Genomic DNA, 22,571 nt, shown 5'->3' on the forward strand with positions numbered 1-22,571 from the left:
GTCAACCAAATGCAATCCCAAATTCTCTTGATGACGAACACCAATAAACTACCCGAACCTAAGACAATTGTATACCACTAGCACCGGGGTCTTAGAATTGAAATTCCGCGTATGAAGTACATAGTGCACAATGAGCGTATTAGCCGGATATTTAGAGACAGAGGCCCAGAGACGCGTTGATAGGAGGAGCTCGGTGAGCATTGTGTAGCGCCCTCGCCCCTCGCCCTGCGCCGCGCCTCGCACCCGGCACGGCTTCCGAGCGGCCTCAACCCGCTCAAGCTTCCGTCCAGTCGCGCTGGGACGGACTTGGATTGGGCTAAATTCATTAAATTTAGGATTATATAGCTTATATTATAGTAAATAATGACCGATATAAAAAGCTCATCCCCTATCCGATTATAGCTGTCGATAATCGGACAAATCAGGTCAGGTCTTATCCATATAAGCTCGACGAGATTTGAGTGAGGTATTGTCTTATGCCTAAACCTCCTTTGTCCTTTACTTTACCTACATTTTCAGTCCTAATAGACAATCCATATTGAGAACATAATAAATAATAATAATATCCGCCCTGTATTATATACTTGCCCACTGCTGAGCACGGGCCTCCTCTACTACTGAGAGGGATTAGGCCTTATTGAGAACATTAAACGATATTAGAATTATTCTTAAAATGACCCTGGTAATTCTGTAAACACACAACCGACCTCAACTGGGCACGTCATATCCCTCGCGACACGTCTGCTCCTGAACAGGAGCTACTCCAAAACATTCAAATGCACTCATCCTTTAGGTTCCTACCATAAGTACGTTACACTACGCATTGCGTTAATCTTGTAAAGGCAGCACGGGTTAACGTAAACCTTAATTGTAAAATTTTTATATTCCCAAATTAGCTCCTCGCTCACTTAGGGTATAATCTGTATAATCTCAGCCGGTCCGTCCCTGTGAGTACACCATTAAGTGTCAGGTTGGCAGGAAGCCCTCTGTCTCTGCGCTGGTTATTTACGACCGATCTTGATCTGTCTTCCCGCTGGCTATACCTCTGTTGTGTTTGTCTGCCTACCCTCCAACAACATGTGAATAAATCACACTTGATAGGTCTTATGTTTGAATGTTTTTTGGATAGGGTTATTTGGATGAGATTCTGATGTTTTATGGGGTATAAAGATTTTTTAGAGCTCAATAGATCGTGGACCAGTCGGGAATTATACATCCTGCAAAATGAAAAATTACTAAAATAAAAGACTTTTATGAACGAATAATGTGTATGAAAAAAATAGATCAGAATTCTTAAAAGAGAACAGAGACTTGAGCAATCAACGACTATCTCAAGTGAGTTAAAGCATCGCCACATCTGTTATTTCTCAAGTCTGGCTTAAAATCGATACGATCTTAAATAAGATCCCTGCACACTCTTATTCAAGAGCATTACATTAAAATAAAAAGTCAGACCCAGAAAAAAAAACAATAAACACACTTAATTAATTAATTTTATTAATTTATTACAATCTAACGTTAATAAACATAAACATGACACCCGCACTAGGAATACCTGTATCGCAGGCTACCTGAACTATTTCCAAGATTTAACTATGATTGTACAGAGTACCAAGGACCAAATTTCATTTATGTTCTATAACATATTCCTACAAATTTTGTGTTACAATATAAAATTACTATAAAAAATATTTGACATGATATATTCACCCCAAACAAGTCTATTGTAACACGCTATCTTAAAAAAGTTGTCCACAAATTCGACACCACTTTAAAGTCATTGGAACTTTGTCTTTCAAAATGGTATTACGGGTGAACGCGACATGGGTTCAACCCGTATTAGTGTAAGCATGAATTATAAGGGAAAGTTGAGTAGCAGAACAACAATTAACGTTTCTAATAATATCCAGTTAATAGCGAACTGTTAACTAATGGGTCCCATGTACCGTAGGGTTGGCGCGCAAGGGTTGCAATGACAGTGTGTAGGCGAAAGTATCTATATTATAGATACGTTTATGATCTTGATAATTGTCATATTTCTTTATTCCAAAATAAACATTAATGGTATACAAATTTCTATATTTAATGTCTTATTGGTTTAGTAGTAGCGCAATCGAGCTATGAATAAATACTTCCTGAGTTTCTAGATTCGCTTCTCCTGTCAGCTAACAATTTTTTTATGATTTTTTTCAATTCAAGATATCACACGCATTGACTTCGTTAACAAATATATCCGGCAATATGATAAAATCGAACTAGAAGTCAATATCAAATATTAATGAGTTAAATGAAGTGACTGCACCGTTTGCACTACAAAAGAGTTAGAATAAAGATGTGGTTCCAAAATAATCACATAACAAGGTCATTTTTTTAAAATAAAATATAATTAACGTGACAACCCTAACCGTTACCCGCTCCCGCGCACTGTCCCGCTCCCGCCGGCGCTCGTGAGAAGAGATTGCTTAATAAAATAAGCTATAAAGTTAAGCACACGCGCGGCTTAGCTCTGTTTAATGGCCTGTGTTGGTACTCGCTACTCGTACGACATTTGTTTTTATCATTATCTACGCTATAGTGATATCTGTCTGTGTTTTTACACGTATTGTTGAGATTTTAGTATGCATGATTAAAATTTGTGGCCGTATGAGAACATTAAAAATAAGTTCGAAATACAAACTACATTGCATGTCTTTGCGTCAGTTGTTATAATTATGTTGATAGTCAATATAATACAATATTGTCAAGTTTTATTATGCCCAGTAATAACACTAGCTATACAATTCAAACCGGAATAATGCTTGCACACCAACCACCACGGAATATCCAGCCAAACTCTCAGAGTAGAGAGTCAATATTATATACTATTCCGCTGAAGGACGCGGGTCACCTCTACCACTGATAAGGTTTAAGCCATAGTCCACCACGTTCGCCTAATGCGGATTGGTAGACTTCACAAACTTTTAAAACTCTAATGTACAATTCTTAGATATGTAGGTGTTCTCACATTTTGTTCATCGTTAAAGCAATAAAGTACTCATGAAGTATCTACTTCTTCAAGTGCCTTTTTATGGTTGAAGGTTGGCCATCAGCGTCTAGTATTCCTCCTTCTATCTAATTATCATTTATTAAATAATTTGAGAGTCAAAAAGACTAGACAAGTGCAAAATGGACTCGCTCACTGATTGTTCCATACGAACTTGTAAAAAGGTATGTAAATATAAGTCCTTATTTACGGTTTCAGAATTTTTCCTATACTTGTCCTGTAAGACGTTGCTTGTTGCCAAATTTCATTATATTTCAACGGAAAGTACTCTATAGGTTTTGAATTCCTTGTGAAGTCGCAAAATATGCGACATAAACGGTCATATATTTTGATCGCATTTCATTTTACATTGTTTTCTTCACATTGAAAGTTACGACAGACCCGAGCACTTGTTATAAATTTCGATAACTTTACGCTTTCCTGTAAAAAGAATCTTGAAAACAGACAGACGGACAACAAAGCGTTCTTATAGTGAAGTAGTTAATCAGTGTTTTTAGGGTTCCTTTTGAAGTAAGGAACCCTAAAAACCACTGATTAGACTAATCACTGTCTCAGAATATTTATTAAAACTGTAATCAACGGCTGATCCATTAGGCTGTCGTTTCGCAGTGCATTATTATATTATACAAGATGTCAACATCAATCTTGGTTAATTAAATAACAACTCCCTCGTCTGACTTTGTAACTATACTCGTTTACGAAATGTTTACGATTATCCAGTTACAGTGAACGATAGACCGCGGTTTGGGTTCGATTATGTGTTGAAATACAATGATAATGAAATACTTATTTCTATTTCATAGCGCGATAGCCTAGTTGGGTGTAGAACGGACTGCCATGACGAATGTCCGCAGGTTCAAATCCCAAGGGCACACATCTCTGACTTTTCAAAAAAATTACGTGTATATTGTTTGTGAATTTATCGTTCGCTTTAACGGTGAAGGAAAACATCGTGAGGAAACCTGCACATCTGAGAAGTTCTCTATTGGAATTTCGAAGGTGTGTGAAGTCTACCAATCCGCACTAGGCCAGCGTGGTGGACTAAGGCCTAATCCCTCTCAGTAGTAGAGGAGGCCCGTGCTCAGCAGTGGGCAAGTATATAATACAGGGCTGATATTATTATTATTTATTTCAATAAAACTTATGATCATATTGATCTAGAACTTACATAAAATGTAAATAAATACGGTTTTGTCATGATTTAAGATTTACCTAAATTTAAGACATTGGATATAAAATAAAATGGATTTAAGCCGTTTTATATGATACAAACTGTTTGGCTATAAATTAGGTAATAGGTTTAGTAGAGGTATTATATATAAACTCTAATGCTGTTACTTACTTTAAAAGATGTCCTAGTTAGTATTTACGGTGTCTGGTTCTAAACTGTCTCCAGTTTGCGAGACCAATAAGAAATTTCTCGTGGGATGCAAGACGTGAGTTGTATTTATTCATTTAGGTTGTTTACATATTCATACACAAATTGAAGTTTCAACTGTATTTCCATGCTTCAATTAAATATTAATACTCCGCGTGCGAATTTAGGTTCAAACTGAATGTAGTCGAAATTGAGTTTTAGAAACTCGATATAATATTTATTGGTAGGTTAAATAAATAATAGGGAATATTGATTATTTTTAAAGAAAATAAAAACGCATTTATTTTAACTTTACTGCAATAAATATACCCAGTTATTTGCAGCAATTGTAAGTTTATTTAATGATATACATCATTATTCTACCAGGTTTGAACATCGTTTATAATAGGTATTACAATACGTAACCCTAAAATTATTACTTCGTGCATACAAACAGTTTCGCGTGAATAACATCAATAAGCGCTCGAACGGGAAGACAAAATACTAGACCACAGCATAACACTTCATTTATGCAAAATTATTTATAAACTTAATGAAAAGCCTACGTAACAGATAATATTTTATTTATATCGCTTAATTTATTTTATTATGAATTACAAAAGATTAACCCCCTTATTCATAGACTTTATTTATCTAAGGACGGAGCATTACTGTGATAACAAGTCTGTTTCTCAGTGCTGACAGCATGGCAGCCTTCGAAGTGCATAGAAATATAGCCGTTGTGATTGGATAGTATTGAAATACAACTTGAATCTATTTGGCTGTCAGATAACAAAGCTGAACAAACAGCAAGCTGTCAGATAAACATACTTAAACATAAAGAAACATACTTGTTATCACGCAATGCTCCATCCTAAGATAAATAACGTCTATGAATAAGGGGGTAAGACCCTAGTCTTAAAGCCTACTTTATGACCGTTGTTAAATACTTAACAAACCTTCGCATTTGAAATGACGACAGGATCGGACCATAACACTGGCAAAGCATTTACAAAATATCAAGCGAATCATTAATATATTTATGGTCAGGTAAATGATCCCGAGTGTTAAACAAACACGATCCAACATTTAGCAAACAAGCCGCGAACACAGAAAATAACCATTAAAACCGCATTTACACAGAACAATTTCAATAAAGGCAAATTTAATTGTACGTCGATAATATTATTTAACGCTCAAATATGCGCGGCCACGTGCCGACATAATCTATAACAATTAACAACTATTATGTTATGAGCCCGGCAAGAGAACGAAGTTGGCAGGCCGTCTGAGAACGGTGCATTTTTGGAACACAGCCCATAATACTTGTTGCAACGGTGGGGTAAGAGACCTGTTGCTTTGGTCGTGTCGGGCCTACAGCACTGCGGGTTGCCAGGCGATGGGATGTATTTCTTTTTAAAAATGAAATGTGCATGTGACACTCAAAAATGTGTTTTAAAGGCGATTTTAGTTTGTTTGAAGTAAATCGGACAAACTTGATACAAAACATTCGAGAAATGGAGGAAATAAAGGAATATGTAATTTTTTTCGAGGAATTCATGAAGATTGATTAAAATATTATGATTAAAATGCTCGAAATTATACATGCTTTCCAAGGCAAGTTGATATGTTGGTAGGTGCGGAAAAATTCTGTAGTGATCGACATAAAATAAATTGTAGTCAGTGGAATCACGGATATAAGTTAAATTACATTATTGATGTCTCGTGTTACCAACCGACCGGATAAACCATTGTAGTGCAATAGACTATAAATATACATTTTAGCTGGTGATCCTACTGTTTAAAGGCAAGCTTGGCGATCACCATCAGTCTAGCGATCACTTTCTTCATTGTTATTGATCTGTATAAAACCCAATATATCCATATTATGCAAAGCTTTTAAAGATCTGCTGATTTAACTTGTTTACAGACAATCTAAATTGTTGAAATTATAAAAATACATCCATCATGTGCCTACGTCAATAAAGACGTATTCCAAATGTCTATAAATCTACCTATAATAATATATAACCTATAATATTCTAAAGTATCATTTTCACTAACACTTTAGAAAACTACCACTCCAATTAATTACACAGCCCTCACAAAAACCACATCAGATAACTTTCCCAAAACATAGCGTGACAAGCAAGACAGTTCAGTTTTTCGAAGTCCCATGTCTGGCAACTCGGGCATTTCTGCCCCTACTCCGCAAATACATAATGAATGGGACCATTTAGCGGCGCAGTGTAACGTGGCTCGTATTGTCGGGGGAGTTCTTGCCCCAACTACTGACTCATTGAATTTTTATGCAAGTTGCTCTCTTGGATGCCTCCGACCGGCTTTGTGCAGAATTTATAAGCCCCTACCAGCCTGTTTATGTTTGTCTATGCGTTTTATTTTAATAAAATGTTTTGTTTAGCATTCTTGAAACGTGTTTCGTTTCTAATGATTTCCAAGCTATGAAGTAAATATGTTTGTTATTCTGTTCTCGGTATTGAGTTAAAAATAAATCTTTATGTGCTTTTAGAAGTACAATACGTTTTTTGTGATCAACTAGATAACTAATGTTAAGAACTTGATATTTTAATATACCTAATATTAAACTCTTCAAGCGTGGCTCTATCATATAAGTACAACTTTTTGCAATAATAACTCTATGTCAAACTGCGCTTACCTTGAAATAAAACTTATCTTTCTCTATCTATTATAATGTTATATAGCCAAACATAAGACTAAACTAACGATGTCCATTTTCAAATTCCACTTACGGGGACATTAACGTAACTGGTGAAACGTAAAAACAATTATATCAGTCCTGTATTATATACCGTCACACCAATAAGCACGGGTCTCCTCTCCTACTAAGAAGGTTTTAAGCCTTAATCCACCACGTTGGCCTAATTCGCAAACCTTTGAATATCTCATTGAGAAATTCTCAGTTAAGTAGATATTCTCACCAAGTCTTCTTTCATCATTATATGCGAAATATGGATACAATAACACATCTACCATTACTGAAAAGGGAATAAAGCTGATGCTGTGTGTGTATTGTTTCAGGGAGCCTCCTCGAGCCTGGTGGTGAAGTTCGCGGACACGGAGAAGGAGCGCCAGCTGCGGCGGATGCAGCAGATGGCCGGCAACATGAGCCTGCTCAACCCGTTCGTGTTCAACCAGTTCGGCGCATACGGCACCTACGCGCAGGTCATCACCGAACAGGTATCTATCAACTCTGCGATCAAGCTTCTCGTTATTATCGAGTTAGATATTGTGCAATTATGAAGTCTCAGCCTTGTGAGTCTAGAATTATTTCAATAAAACTAATGTCCTGCCAAAAATAATTCTATACTACTATAAAGACAGCTGTTGAAGCCACCTCTTTAAAAAATGTCAGCGCCACTAAAACAAGCGCCGTTATAAATGTAGTTGCATCCTCTTCGTTAAAAAAGTAAAATATAAATGGACAACTACAATAAAAATTTTACTCTTTATTATATTTAGGCGAATCGTAGTAAATAGTTAACACAGCCTTAAAACAGCTAGTGGAATCGTGGTACGTAGCTAATATAAAGCGTTGGACCCGCAGCAGCAGGCGGCGCTGATGGTGGCGGCGACGGCGCAGGGCTACATCAGCCCCATGACTGCGCTCGCGTCGCACGCCCTCAACGGCATGGCCAACTCCGTCGTACCACCAACCTCCGGTAACTATTAATGATAATAATATCAGCCCTGTATATACACTGCAAGGCACGGACCTCCTCTACTACTGAGAGGGCCTTTGAGGCCAGCACGCTGGTAACTATTACTTTTAATCTAAAACAAGGAATCTTCTTCTTTTTTATGCATGTGCTGCGATATCTTAGTTATTCTTTATGCAACGAGTTCAGAAACTCTTCTTTATAATTTTGAGCCATTAACTCGTGATCGTGTTTTCGTATTTTAGGAAAAAAAGTATTTTTCTTATTAAACGTATTTTTAAGATAAGCTACTAAAATATAACCTACATACACACCTGAATGAGACTAACAAGTTCTCATCTAATAATCTGCGCCCTTTGGTTACAGATTAATACAGATCTGATATGTACCCAAATTCTAACATACGATGAACTTGCTACGTATACTTCTTGCTTTTGAAAGGTTGCAATAGATCGTCATGTGAGCGAAATGAATGCAGCACCAAATTTAAGGGTGTAGAATATAAAAACAACGGTTGAAAGTAACTATTAACTTCCCAGACAACTTCTCCGGCCTGGCGATAGGCACTGGCGGCCAACCGCTGAACGGCGCGCTGCCGTCGCTGCCGTCGCCCACTATGCCCGGCTTCAACATGGCCGCGCAGACCGCCAACGGCCAGCCACCGCCGCAGGACGCCGTCTACACCAACGGCATTCACCAGTCTTTCACTGGACGTTAGTATCCGCACTCTGCGATCTGATCTTTTAAATATTCCTCATTTTCTACATTTTAAAATTTTAATCTGAAAACTCAAAGAAGTACAAGAACTTAAGCCTTATATTGGGGGTTAGATAAGGGTGTAACTAACTCCTTTCATTGATATTATTTCGGTTTCATAGTATATATTATGCTAAATACCTATGTTACCATATCTTGCATAAATCCTGATCTCAGACAAAGCACCTATGTGTTTTGACCTTTGAATGAAAAAGTCATACAATTTATAATTGCTCGGCTCGGATATCGAATCCAAGACGTCATCAACATTACTAAATTAACTCAAGATAAGTTAAATAGTGATAGCTCAAGTATTCTATGCAAAGATTGATAAATACATGATGTTAAATTCAAGAATTGACTTAATCTCTACTGTTTTGCAGCTGTGCCAGTGACTGCCCAGGGCCTGCCAAACGGCGAGGCAGCTGCGCTCCAGCACGCCTACCCTGGCATGCAGCCATTCCCTGGAGTCGGTGAGTGTCGCCCGTCTGCCTGATATTCGTCACTGCTTCATGTGACACGCTTATATCTTAGATACCCTGACCATTAAAAATAACAATTTTCAATTTTCTTTCACTCTCTCAGTTTCAATAATAAAACCTATAAGGTAAAAACGACAGTTCTGACTGATTGCGTATCCTCACTCAAAGAAACTAAAAAACTATCTATAAATACGAAATAGCCAATACGGCACAAAGGTCGGGGTATCGAAAGGTCTGCAAAATTTCAAACAATAGTTCCATTATAAAGAAACTTTTGATTGAAATTTGTTTGTTACCAAAAGTTTTTTGATTTACGGACATATGTAAATAATTTAGTTGAGAAACATACCCAAAACAAAATTCATGTTGTATCTCATTTTAGCTGAGGACGTCATCTTTGTACATATAAACTTTATAATATTTTGGTAACAAACTCAGCTATGTCACTATGTACAGAATGAGTATAACGGATGAAATTCATTGTTGTTATATTTTAATGGATGGTATATAATATTAATGTGCAAACAAAATAAAGTATGTAAAATGTTATTAGAACTAATTGATCTACAAAACTTGTAAAATGGTAGAATAATATTTTGTTGGCAACACTTTCAAACGTTTGTCAATTTCTAACGTTAAATGTTGGAAGTTTTTGAAATCACTAATTACTTAACTTTTTAAGTTTTGTAGATGAATTATTAAAATACATTAATTCGTCGTATCGTAGGAGATAATGTGCTGTGTATTCACGCTGCTGGATATTAAATTTTTAAATGTCCACATACGTAGTAGGTAGTTATAAATGTTCGATGTGGTATGATATGTTATATCTGCATAATTGAATACCTATTATGTATTATTTACTTGTGACAATAGCAGTTAATAATTATAATCATTTTCATTTGTAATATAATTATTTAATTTCGTCAAAATTACACTTCGTAAATATACAATACCATCAGATTGCAGAAACTATTTTTGTGTATTTATCTTTTCTTTTAATACAAACAATTTATGCCTATTATGCAGTCTATTTATGGCACGAATATTGAACATAAAATATTGTTTTATTTATGTCTAAATACGTTTCATTTAGCTTTAATATTGTTTAATGCATGGAAGTGTACGCAACGATTAGGTGTTCATGTGAAAATGTGCATATTAATGTTCGACAGCTTATCCAGCAGTATATGGGCAGTTCCCACAGCCGATCCCACCACCGATGTCGACCATTGCACCCGCCCAAAGAGAAGGTAAGTGGAGCCCTGAGAATGAGGAAAGTCCTCACGATTCTCTCGGTCACCTCTCTTGATCCCAGCAACCCGTGTGATACTAAAGACTGCGATTCCATGAAACAAAAACTTTTACGTCTTAGTTGAAAGGATAAAATGAAACTTATAGAAATAAAAAAGTATTTTTTTTTCAAGTTTGAATTTCATTTTGTTTTTAACAGCTAAACTCGTCTTTGTTCTCAATTTCCAGTAATGACGATGGTAATACTGATTTATAACTAATAACAAAACTTTCCATTGTTGCATAAAAATTGCTTTAATAATAAAAAAAATATGCAATTTACATTTTTTTTCAAAATGATTTTAATGTATTACTTAAAATACAGATTTTATTGACAATAATTTGTGTGCTAACTTCGCTTGAAATTACGAACGAATAATTTTTCCGTGAGCTAGAAAACGCCATCTGTATTACGTTTCTTGAAAGTAGTACATTGAACACTAGCGTTGAATGTACTAAGCTTGAAGCTTCTCTACACTGTGCTGTATACTGACACTGAAACTGTCGCTGTGTTGTGTATGTATGTGTTGTGCATTTATGTGTTATGTGTGTACATGTTTAATGTTGTGTTTCATATCTATTTCTTTAACACATTGTTCTATTTCATCCAATCTTTGCTAGGAACATGTCATCATCTTTTTATAGCATAAGCCAGTAAATCGGTCATCAAATTTTAAATAATCTCCAGAGTCCATACAATTCCAGAGGAATAATAGATTTGCTACCGCCTTGTAGAAAAGAAATAAAGATTAGCTTGTTTCGCTTTCCAGAAATCTCAGTCAGGATATGAAACAAAAAAGCAAGCTGTTACGTTGTGTCGGTTCTCTATAGTCGAGATTGATGGTATCAAGAACAAAGATATCTAGAACGTGACTCTATCACTTTGCTTTAAAATATTCCACTGAATTGATCCATAACTTTGTGAGATAATCGAAAAATGCAACATTAAAATCTTTTTTTATCTTCCGCGCTTAAATACTCTTAACATCCTAGCAAAACTCGGTTTTGATGTTATCTTCTTAGCTTCTTTCATATAATCATTTAGGGTTTACATCATTCTTTCATTCTTCCTCCATGGTTTGGTATCGCCCCTAAATGTCGGTGTTCGCAGGCAGATTTGTGAGTTCTTTAAAGATTTTCTTATGTTCCCAGGCTGCTCCATCTCGGGCCCCGAGGGGTGCAATCTGTTCATCTACCACCTGCCCCAGGAGTTTGGTGACGCGGAGCTGATGCAGATGTTCCTCCCGTTCGGGAATGTCATCAGTAGCAAAGTTTTCATCGATCGCGCTACCAATCAGAGCAAGTGTTTCGGTTAGTCTACTTACACAATTAAGCAAGTCTAGCTATTTTATCAAATTGTAGTAAAAGCCTTGTTTCCGAGAACCTATTAGTAAATACCTATTAACAGGGAATCTCTTAAACAAATGTAAATATTGCCAATGTGGTACCAATAACTTTTCACCGTCTATATTTTGAAAAGTGCTGCAACTTATTTAGTAATTATTATAATGATTTCTTATGTTTACGCGAATGTAAGACATTTAAATTAAACTATTTTACGGATTTTATAGCGGTTTTAATATTTTACTTTTCTCCCGACGTTTCGAAGACTTTACAGCCTTCATGGTCACGGGGAGGACTAAGGCGTTGTTCACCCGCAAAGTACGTCAAAGAAACGTCGGGAGAAAAGTAAAATATTAAAACCGCGATAAAATCCGTAAAATAGTTTGATTTAAATAGTAATTATTAATTATAATCTCCAAATTAGGTATGAATCTTACTAAAGGTAATATTTACTCACTACACATTTGTAGGCTTCGTGTCGTTCGACAACCCTGCGTCCGCCCAAGCGGCTATCCAGGCAATGAACGGCTTCCAGATCGGCATGAAGCGGCTGAAGGTCCAGCTGAAACGACCCAAGGACGCCAACCGGCCTTACTAATAGACGCCGTCCCTACGCGTACAAGTCGTCCCTATGGTAACTATACTTTTTCTAATTACACGGTTAGGTTTTAATAAATGCCTTATCCTACGTGTTTGTATTGAATCTTTTCTACTACATTTACAAGTTATTTATTGTGACCTGTTTTGAAACCAAAAAAGGCAGTTACTAATTAAGAATAATAATATCAGCCCTGTATTATAACTTGCCCACTGCTGAGCACGAGCCTCCTCCACTACTGAGAGTGATTAGGCCTTAGTCCACCACGCTGGCCTAGTGCGAATTGGTAGACTTCACACACCTTCGAAATTCCTATAGAGAACTTCTCAGATGTGCAGGTTTCCTCACGATGTTTTCCTTCACCGTCAAAGCGAAAGATAAATTCACAAAGAATACACACATGATTTTAGAAAAGTCAGAGGTGTGTGCCCTTGGGATTTGAACCTGCGGACATTCGTCTTGGCAGTCCGTTCCACACCCAAGTAGGCTATCGCCGCTTTTTAGTTACTAATTACCTAACTTACATGAATAGTTCTAGCCAATATTTTTATAAATAAATTAAAATGCAATTATATCAAGTAGATAATTTTAAAAGAACTTATTGTATTGGTAATAAATTCACATACGGCTATTATAATGTATTAAATCCTTGTGCGATCCTAGCAAATTAACACCACAGCGGGCGCCATTTGGAGATCTTACTAGTGGCGCCCAACGTGGTGCAAAAAGAAATCCATATACAATCAAACAACTATGACCACACAATTATTTTAGAATGAACTCGTTTTTATCAGACGAGTCATTGTGTATTATATTGCAAAGACAATTGTTTCCGTTTCAGATGTTGTTCGGGTACGTGCCTGTGCCCGCGGTGCGACTGTTCGCGTATTATCAACAATTCTATGGAATTTAATAAACATTGTACTATAGCAAATATCATTACTTACATACATACATACTTAAAGAATTATGCAAGCCCACTTGGCGAGTATACTAAATTAGTTAAAAGTAATTTATTAAATCAGCTCGTAGGAATGCTTCATTCTTATAATTATCGATTAATCATTAAATTACTCTATTATATTATTATATATACAATTTATTAACTTTGATTAAATTATTATTATTATTATTAAAAATGACACGTTATTAAAAATTTTGTCATTCGTAATCATACTTCTACTTCTAAGTACTTAATGTTTAACTGAACTTTTAAAATAAATTTATTATACTAGTTATTTGCTTGAACAAAGCCAAACTGAATTTATTAAGTAAGTTGAAAATGTAAGAAAAAAAATGTATTTTAATTATTGTATATTGCAAGTTTTCGTCGGGTGCGGCGCGCGGGTCTGTTTGTTCGATGATGTTGGTTCCGTAGTGTAGATGGCGCCGGGCGCGGGCCCGGTGCGCACTCGCGCCGCGCGTTGTTACATACCGTGCGCCACAGGACACGCCGCGCGTGCGTGTCACGCGACGAACACCCCCCGCGCCGCCCCGCCGCTTGACACTGTTGTCTCCCACCGCCAACTGATCACAATAATATAAGTGCTCGGTATAGATCACTATTGGAGTATTTATATGTCCTATATTTTGTTAAATTTATTATGTGTGTGTCAGGTAAGCTAATTAATACGCTGGGTTGTACCACACGGCTTTCTTTTAACTTCATTAAATATTATTTGTTTGAAAAACTTGAATGAAACGCTAAAGTCAAGTAGCTAGATACTATTGTAGAGTAAATCTATTGTAAATTAAACGTACTGGGAACCTGGATGGATATGGGAACGCGTCGCATTCTAAAACAATTCATACATAAATCTGTTTGGTACGCCCGGCACCCACAAACCTACATGTTAGTGAACGATGTTGTTAACAAAATTAAATGTTTGTATTTAACGCTGTGTACAAATGAAAGTGCACTTCACAATAAGAACGCAGATTTACACTTCGTTTCGAAAGATCGTGTTATTATGTGTTATAAATTCCAATATGGGCTGTGATATAAAGATAAATATCAACATAAATGACTGTACAGGCCGTTGTCTCTGTAATCGCATGTTATGTGACACGCTCTCTGCTCCTCGCACACCACGCAAACATCCAAAAACGTTTCAGATTTTAATTAATTGTTATCGATGTTGTAAGTAAAAGAGACCTTGTTGAATCGTTTATGTAATTTAATTATTGAAAACGACTTGCTTAATAATGTGTTCACACTTGAGGGATTTCCAGAAGTTTTTAATCAATAAATTATATATTTTTCCACATACTTTAGAAAATTTCTGTAAATACCTCAACACGCGTGACCAGTCAGAACCAATAACATAAGAATATTAAATATGCATAATATATTATATATAATATTGTATAAAATAATTTCCTTCACTCCCTATGATATATTAAGCGAGTTATAGTAGTTTTTTATTGTTTTCTGTACAGCAACACTTTGCGTAGTGTGCGAGGAGCAATATTATTTAATAATCGCTTAATGCGATGTCAATTCACAAAGAGCGAGCTTTCTACTTTATTTGATACGTGTGAGTGTCTATACATAGAACATATATAAAAGTATAAGTGTTTAAGATGTTAAATACATTAAATGTGACCAACTGTATAGGGAGTCAACAGTGAATGTATGAATAAATTGAAGGTAAACTAGTGTAATTTCTATACAGAAAAAATAGATTCATAATCAAAAATGTACCAATATAAATAAATATAAATAATACTGCGATACCTTTAAGATATATTATGTGCGCGCGGGCGGGCTCCGCACCGGTTATTGTGGTTGGTGTATGACGTGACGAGTCGAGCCGAGTCGCGGCGTGCAGCGTGCAGCGTGCTGCGTGTAGCGTGCTGCGTGTAGCGTGTTGCCAAGCCCCAGGGCCGCATCGTGCTCCATCACGTCATTGCATCGTGTAGTAGTTCAGTCCGTGCAGATATAATTCCCGCTGGATGGCAACACTGGGCACGCGCCACAGTGTCGCGCCCGCAGCGTGCGCCCGCAGCGTGCGCGTGACGTCACGGCCCCGTGGCGCCCCGCGAGCGGCAGCGGGCAGGCGCCGCCGTCTGCCTCGCCGCCCGCCACTAGTCAAATTTTCACTCACCACAAAGCATAGAAGTTTATATTTACACAAATAATTATATTATGTATATCGATATAGTATTCTAGTTTTAGGCGTTTATGATTTACTTGTAAGCATGTGTATAAAACGATATAACAAAATTATATCGTTTAAGTGTCTCTAGTTCTTTTCCTAATACTTACAATGTGCAATACTTTGTTACGCTTTTTAAATTGTTTTAGCGTCGTTTGTGTTCATGATGCATTATTTAATTTATTAATATTTCTCTTGTGTTACCATTTTAAACTTATTCGTCAACATTGTTTCGTATATCGACCGCGGAGCCGGTCTCTTTATACGCACAAAAATATAGCTTGTAGAGCCAATTCGTACACGATTAGTAAAAGCTTCGGTCGGGCATGAATACGACGGAGCCTTGGAAAACGTAAACCGTGTGTCCGATGACCAGGAAACCTGGGACAAGGTCAACTTCGATGCGAATTTCACTGACTCTTTAGAAACCAAATAAATGAGGTGAGCCGACTCGCGACACACGTGGAGTCGCGCCTCCCACGCGAGGCCGCGCTCAGGTCGCGTGTCATGAGTGGAGTGGAGTGCTGACGGCAGCGGGGCGGCGGCAGAGGCGGGTGCGGGCGGGCGGGGGTATGAACGTCGGACACCGCGAGTGTCGAGGGACGCAGTGCTCGGAGGCCGCACCCGTGCCGCGACCTTAGAGCGGTTCCACAATTATCCGATACGATTTTGGTGTCAGACACCGCCAACCGACATCCGATACCATCCTCACATATTTCCGATGAAATCCCTTCAATTCGTCAATTGTTTTCTTTTTTTTCTCATCTTGATTTGAAACCTCGTATTATCCCTCTTTAAAGATATCACATACTTCTCGCCAGTTATTTTCTCGGAGTATTTTTGTTATGCTAGTGAGTCGTACGTATGCTTTATATTCCACCAGTTCAATTAATGTATCTATGACGTATTAAATGGATAACGATGTCATATTTATAAATAAACTGGAACCAGTAGTTATAATCATCTAAACAAATCTTCAAAACGACCGCTGCACCACCGCGCGCATGCTCCTCACGCACACAGGGAAAATGTATACACACATAGCGTATATATGTGTACACACATAGCACACATACAAACATTATCCACGGGTCATGGGCGTCTGATAATGCCGCCAATATATCGGTGTCGTCATCCGATATCGATATCGTATCGGATAATATGGAAACGCTCTTCCTAGGTTACACATAAATTGATGCCAAACTGGAAAATGTATACTTAGTATATCGATATCACCTTTTGAATAACGTAGGAATAATGCACCCGGATCGCGTGGCCACCCGGCTACGCACCACCGGGGCGGTTATTAATATTGTGTACTTATATCTTTATACTGATTAAAATAAATAAAAGAAAACCCTAACAAGTACGTTGCGATGACTCGAACATTTCTAATAGATAAATGAGTCCTCTCTGAATGTATAAAACAATCGCCATTAAAGTGATTATAGGATACAGGGTATGCTTTGCAATTATTTAAATGTATCTAAATGTTTTCATGTAGGCAGATTGCCGCGCTCTCTGAGTCGATGCGACTCGTCGCACTCACGCCACCGGAGCTGCGGCGCCCGCGCCGCCCCACTCTCGGGTCCACTGACTAGTCTGTCGCGACTTTTTATACTCTTCGTAACTATCGTAGTGTAACAGCTATCATTCTCATCTCGCCGCTAAACCGTTCGCGACTCGAACGCGTCTCACGCTTCGCTTCTCTCTCTGTTTCCGTTAGCAACAGCCCTCAGTCCTGCCTGGCATGTCTCATTCCAAGTTAGAACGTCTTGCGTTACTACGTATCCTCATTCACTTGTCATCTCGTCATGTTGGGCGATTGCGTCGGGCCGACTTCGCGGCGTCTTACCACGTGATTTTAACCGAATCAAAAGGGATATAAATGTATAATATGTGGACGATTTTTGTCTCTAGCATAGAGTCGACGCCGCGACCGCGCCCGCGTCCACTCGCTCGCGATTACAGATTCGAGAACATTCTTAGAGTTACGAGATCGAATTTCTTGAGTAAAATTAAAAAAAGAAAACACTATTTAACTTCTGAAATTTTATAAAATATTTATATAGTTCGCATAACTAAAATTTGAGATAGAGCTCGCATAGAGGCGATAAACGATGCACTCAAGAAAGGTATTGGAGATGGACCTTTATTTAGGCGATGTAGATAGGTAGGTCGTCGGGTGGTGCGGCGTGCGTAGAGGCGTGCGCAGGGGGCGCTGCGGGACGTGACGTCACGCGGGACCACTCCGCTCGCAACCAGCATGTAGCGCCGCGCGGCCCATCCATCCGACGCTAGTTAGTATGTAAGTCAATGCCAATATAATAATCAGAATAAAAAACAAACCCTAGGGTTCGAAGTAATTAATCATATTATATCTATTTATATAATAAAAAATATGAAGAGAAGAGCATAGTGCTTTTATGAATTGTAGATGTTAGTATTGAAACAAAACAATCTAGTCATATCTCATTTTGTTATTATTTATTTATTTTTTGTCTGTCGCTTAGCATAGTTTAGCTTCAAGCACCCACTTTTGTAACTATCATTAATTTCGTAGGGACTTATTTATTTCATATACTTTTTACAGTACGCATAGATTTATATCGTAATGTATAAACTTGTATCCTTTTATTAGTGTTGCATATTTTTTTCAAATTCTACGTTCGACGGGTCTGCATTTGTATTTTTCACTTACTCTTTCTTGTGAAACAAATGCGGATCAGTTTGTTTTGTTTGTTTTTAATAAGTTATCCAGAATACTGTAAAAGCTTTGTACAAAGTCATAAGTATATTTTACTTAGGTAAGATGGTATGGTTTCGATCGTGGAGGTCGTGGTAGGGGTTTGGTTAAGTTAAGAGTTTAAAGTTACCTTAGAGTGAACGATTTAGGTAGAGACAATGTAACTCTCATAGTTCCGCTAAAGATTGTTACTGTGAAGTTGGCGGTGTATTGTGCATGAAATATAATACTATTTCCTATGTTTCACACTGTGGGTGTAGCCTAGTATACTTTGTACCGCGTTATCCATAAGCGTTCAGTAGTTTTATCATAGTGTTTTGTCTCTATCACTTATATTGTATTTAATCTTTGGTAGAATATGACAAACTTAAAATTTTTATCTTTCATTGAATGCTTATGAATAAATCGGTTAGTGTTTATTGTTTTGTTTAAAATATTGTAATGTTTTATCATAATTGTTGACGATGGCCGAGTTCCGTAGTTTAATGAATTTCGAATTACTATCGTTGCCTACCTTACTGTCGACATAACTTCTTCCTATAACACTAATATAAAGGCAAATATAATATAGGTCTTACATAAAATTTAATCATAAGTGATCATGCAAATTAGAAGGCGGTTAATATTAAATTCCTTCTGTATATTGATAATAGATTGCCTTCATGATTGTACCATCGCTTGCATATGATAGCGTATAATCCCTTTGGCGATTTGTAAAACTGTACAATACACCGCCATAAGTGTTTTAAAACAAAAAACGCGCCGTCCGTAAAGAAATCTTGCCTGTATATTCCTATATTTCAATCACACGTTTCTGTCGCTTAAAAATAGATTTTTTAACGCTCATCCTATAATGATAGTTAAAAGGAATTGTAAACAGACGTCAATATTTTTACGTGTGACACTGTTTTACCACGGGACCTAAGTACAATTTTTATCTTCGTTTAGTCTACTAGTTTTTCTATAACGAGTGCCTATCGGCGACAATACCTTGTATTCCTAAAGCGTTAAAATCAATAAACAAAATGCCACGTTAATTGAACAGCGAGCAGATTCCAGGACTCGTGGTAAAACTTCTTGAATATTAGTTCCACAATAATGAAATTGTACATAACATGTGACGTCATATCTTTAGGAGCTTACTAGCCTTTTGTCCCGGGGCGACTCGGCGGGTGACAGGGTGTCGCTGTTTTAATGCTAAGTGAATAAAAATCATAATCATTAACAGTTTTTAGAGTATACACGCGGAAATTTAAAGGGTATTCTTGATAAGGGCGACTTATTTATATATTAACTCATTGGAAATGTTTCACGTTTGTATTTAGAGTAAATCGATAATTATCACGTAAACTGTTGAAATTTAACGACTAATAAGAATCAATACCCATTAACAGTCGCCAAGGAAACCCGAAATATCTGCGGATATAATGCGTGAATCTAAAAATAGAAAACTGTGTCCCACACATTGTTCTGGATAACTTATATTGAAATAATTATAAGACTAAACAAATACAATCACTCTGTTTTGGACTATCCAGTTTAAATTAACTGCGCCATATAATGTTTATCCACGCGTAAAATTGCTTATTAAATACTTTTGTATACTATCTTGATTCTTCTTAACAAGTGAAAACACTTCGTACGTTTTAAAGAAATACTAAACATTATTATTACTATATTAAGGTAAAATATTGACTAATAGCTTAATTTATATAATCAATCATTGATGTACAAAGTCCATTAATCTATTAGTGTTTTACAAGTTCTTTATAAATCATAATCTCTAATGGATAGTCCAAAACAGAGTTCCACGGACTAGTAGTTTACGTGTATAGCTTAGCATTGGGACGCCAAAGAGCGTGTGATATACGCTTGTAACAATCGTCCATTGAACAATTATGTTGAAATGTGACAGTCCACATGGCCATTTGTTACATAAACAAAACTGAGGCACGCTAAAGATCGCGGCAGGAAACCAACCAGATGAGATCCTTAACATTGTTACCAAAGAAGCTTTATAGAGGTTAAGAAATGAGTCATAGTTTTCTGACAATTTCTGACATACATTGACAAGAAATTCTTTTCGTCTTTCACTAAAGTAGAGCTAGGATTAAACCTCTTGGACCATTTAAAATATTTATCAACACGTTTAAATGTATTGTCTAAGTATCTGTTAGTTCTTTATAAATCATCACCATCTTAATGTCATAGACCTCTTTACAATGTCAATCCCAAAGAATATGATTTACCTATACCAAAAAACGATCTCTAGTAGTTTATAGTTATGTTATCGTGACCTATTGCTTATCTGTCTGGTATGAGAAAAATGTGTAAATAGATCCTGCTAAAAAAATGTCGCGTATACTTAGCGTGTCTAAATTAATTGTACACTATAACAAAATATTTTTGATGTAATAAGTAATTAACAGTTAGTCTATTAAACATTGTCGCATTTCATTACAACCGCAGTAATGTCACAAGTCCTTGATCAATAAATTCTGATGTCGTCAGTGGTACAATATTCTGACATCAGCAAATATATGTATATCAAATAGCATAATTCTGACAATGTCATAAGCTTCTGACATGAGCGGAATATTATGTGTAATGTTCATTGAATTCGTCGCAATTGTCTCAGCCCCAAAATAATTGTGACAAATCTCTTTTATTTCTCCTAGTTAATTAAAATACAGACATTGTAAACACGTGTAAATAAAGGCTGTATGCATTTCTTCAATAAATGTACAAGATAAAATAAAACTGCCTCAACAAATTAAATTAAGACTAATCCCATTACAATGTCTGTATTAGGAAGGTTATTATTTCCCAGAATTTAAAGGAGAGTCTACCGACGGGGAAACCGTTTAACAAATAGTTAGATAAAAGTTTTAAAAATTCAATACGTTTGATAGGTAGCAATTTTAATGAAGTTTATTCTCGTACATTGTTATAGTTCACCAAAGGTATGTAAATGGAACAGGAATGTTATGAACAATTATTCGGAGCGCGCTAGTGAATTGTTTTGTTTCGTTTTTATTGACTTCCGCACCGGGGACGACAGAATACGTGATGACGTCTGTTAACGCCGGTGTTCGGTGTTAGTTAGCATAATACCAACTGAATGCAGAAATTTAGTGCAGAACAGACTATGTTCATTCCTAACATATTATTATGGAACTAATACAATAAATTCGCCTACTTTGCATGTGTTTGTTTAGTTTAATGGACTTTTAAACTTATCAAGTATTATGTATATTGCTGAAATATGTATTTTAAAACTAAATTACTATTCAATTATTTATTATTATACACTTATTACGTTTAGTGTGCTAGAAATATGATGAAGGATAATAAATAATTTTAATTATATTAGGTGTGTGTTTTATTTTCTCCCTCCTTGGATCTACAGAAACATATTTCCTGTCCGACCCCAAAAAGATTTTCTTACATATTAACAAAAAATAGTATCTTTTTTTTCAAATCGAACATAACTAATCTGGGCTAACCAATAGCCATCAGCCGCCAAATGCTAATAATTCAAATTTGAAACTTGTTCAAACAAAAGTATACTTATAGGCAGTGGAAAATAAAACAAAAGATACTGGTTTAAAATTTTTCCAAAATACTAGTTATCAATAAAAGCTATATATAGATGCTCATTACGAACGCGCAGAGTAAAGGGGGGGGTTTAGGAGTTCAAAACACTCAAAGCATGGTCTTCCTGAACGCATTCTTTATTACTGAAGGTCATCTCCGTCTCGAAACCTCTTGCCGGTGTCAATGACAAGCTGTTTCCAAGCCTTCCTCTCTTCGACTTTCTTTAGGACAATGGTAATAAGAAGTCCTGTTACACTTTTTATTTGATCAGAACAACGGGTAGATGCTCGCCCACGTGGTATATTACCGTCTACTTTCCCTACAAACAGCAGTTTGACAAAGATCTAAACATGGTCAACTAACAATATTTCCCTGCGTTTGATTAGTAAATCATTATTCAATAGTAGTAATGTAAATAGTTCGAAAATGGAGCCCTTCTATAAAAACTGCATTAAAATTGGTTAAGAAGCAGAATTCATATTTCAAATATTGTAATGTG

The 22,571-nt window shown here is 36.6% G+C and overlaps 1 protein-coding gene across 1 annotated transcript in view; it reads left to right on the plus strand.

Moving 5' to 3' along the window:
- Positions 1–12,571, plus strand: part of LOC115451816 (CUGBP Elav-like family member 4) — a 188,420-nt gene extending 175,849 nt beyond the window's left edge. Inside the window, exons 4-10 of the mRNA XM_037442258.1 lie at positions 7,461–7,619; positions 7,987–8,101; positions 8,638–8,811; positions 9,238–9,327; positions 10,512–10,589; positions 11,764–11,940; positions 12,444–12,571. Coding sequence (XP_037298155.1) covers positions 7,461–7,619; positions 7,987–8,101; positions 8,638–8,811; positions 9,238–9,327; positions 10,512–10,589; positions 11,764–11,940; positions 12,444–12,571 — 921 coding nt within the window. The remainder of the gene's footprint in view (positions 1–7,460; positions 7,620–7,986; positions 8,102–8,637; positions 8,812–9,237; positions 9,328–10,511; positions 10,590–11,763; positions 11,941–12,443) is intronic.
- The last annotated feature ends 10,000 nt before the right edge of the window (positions 12,572–22,571 follow it).

Source organism: Manduca sexta, chromosome 24 (genome assembly GCF_014839805.1).
Source record: "Manduca sexta isolate Smith_Timp_Sample1 chromosome 24, JHU_Msex_v1.0, whole genome shotgun sequence".
Lineage (NCBI taxonomy): Eukaryota > Metazoa > Arthropoda > Insecta > Lepidoptera > Sphingidae > Manduca > Manduca sexta.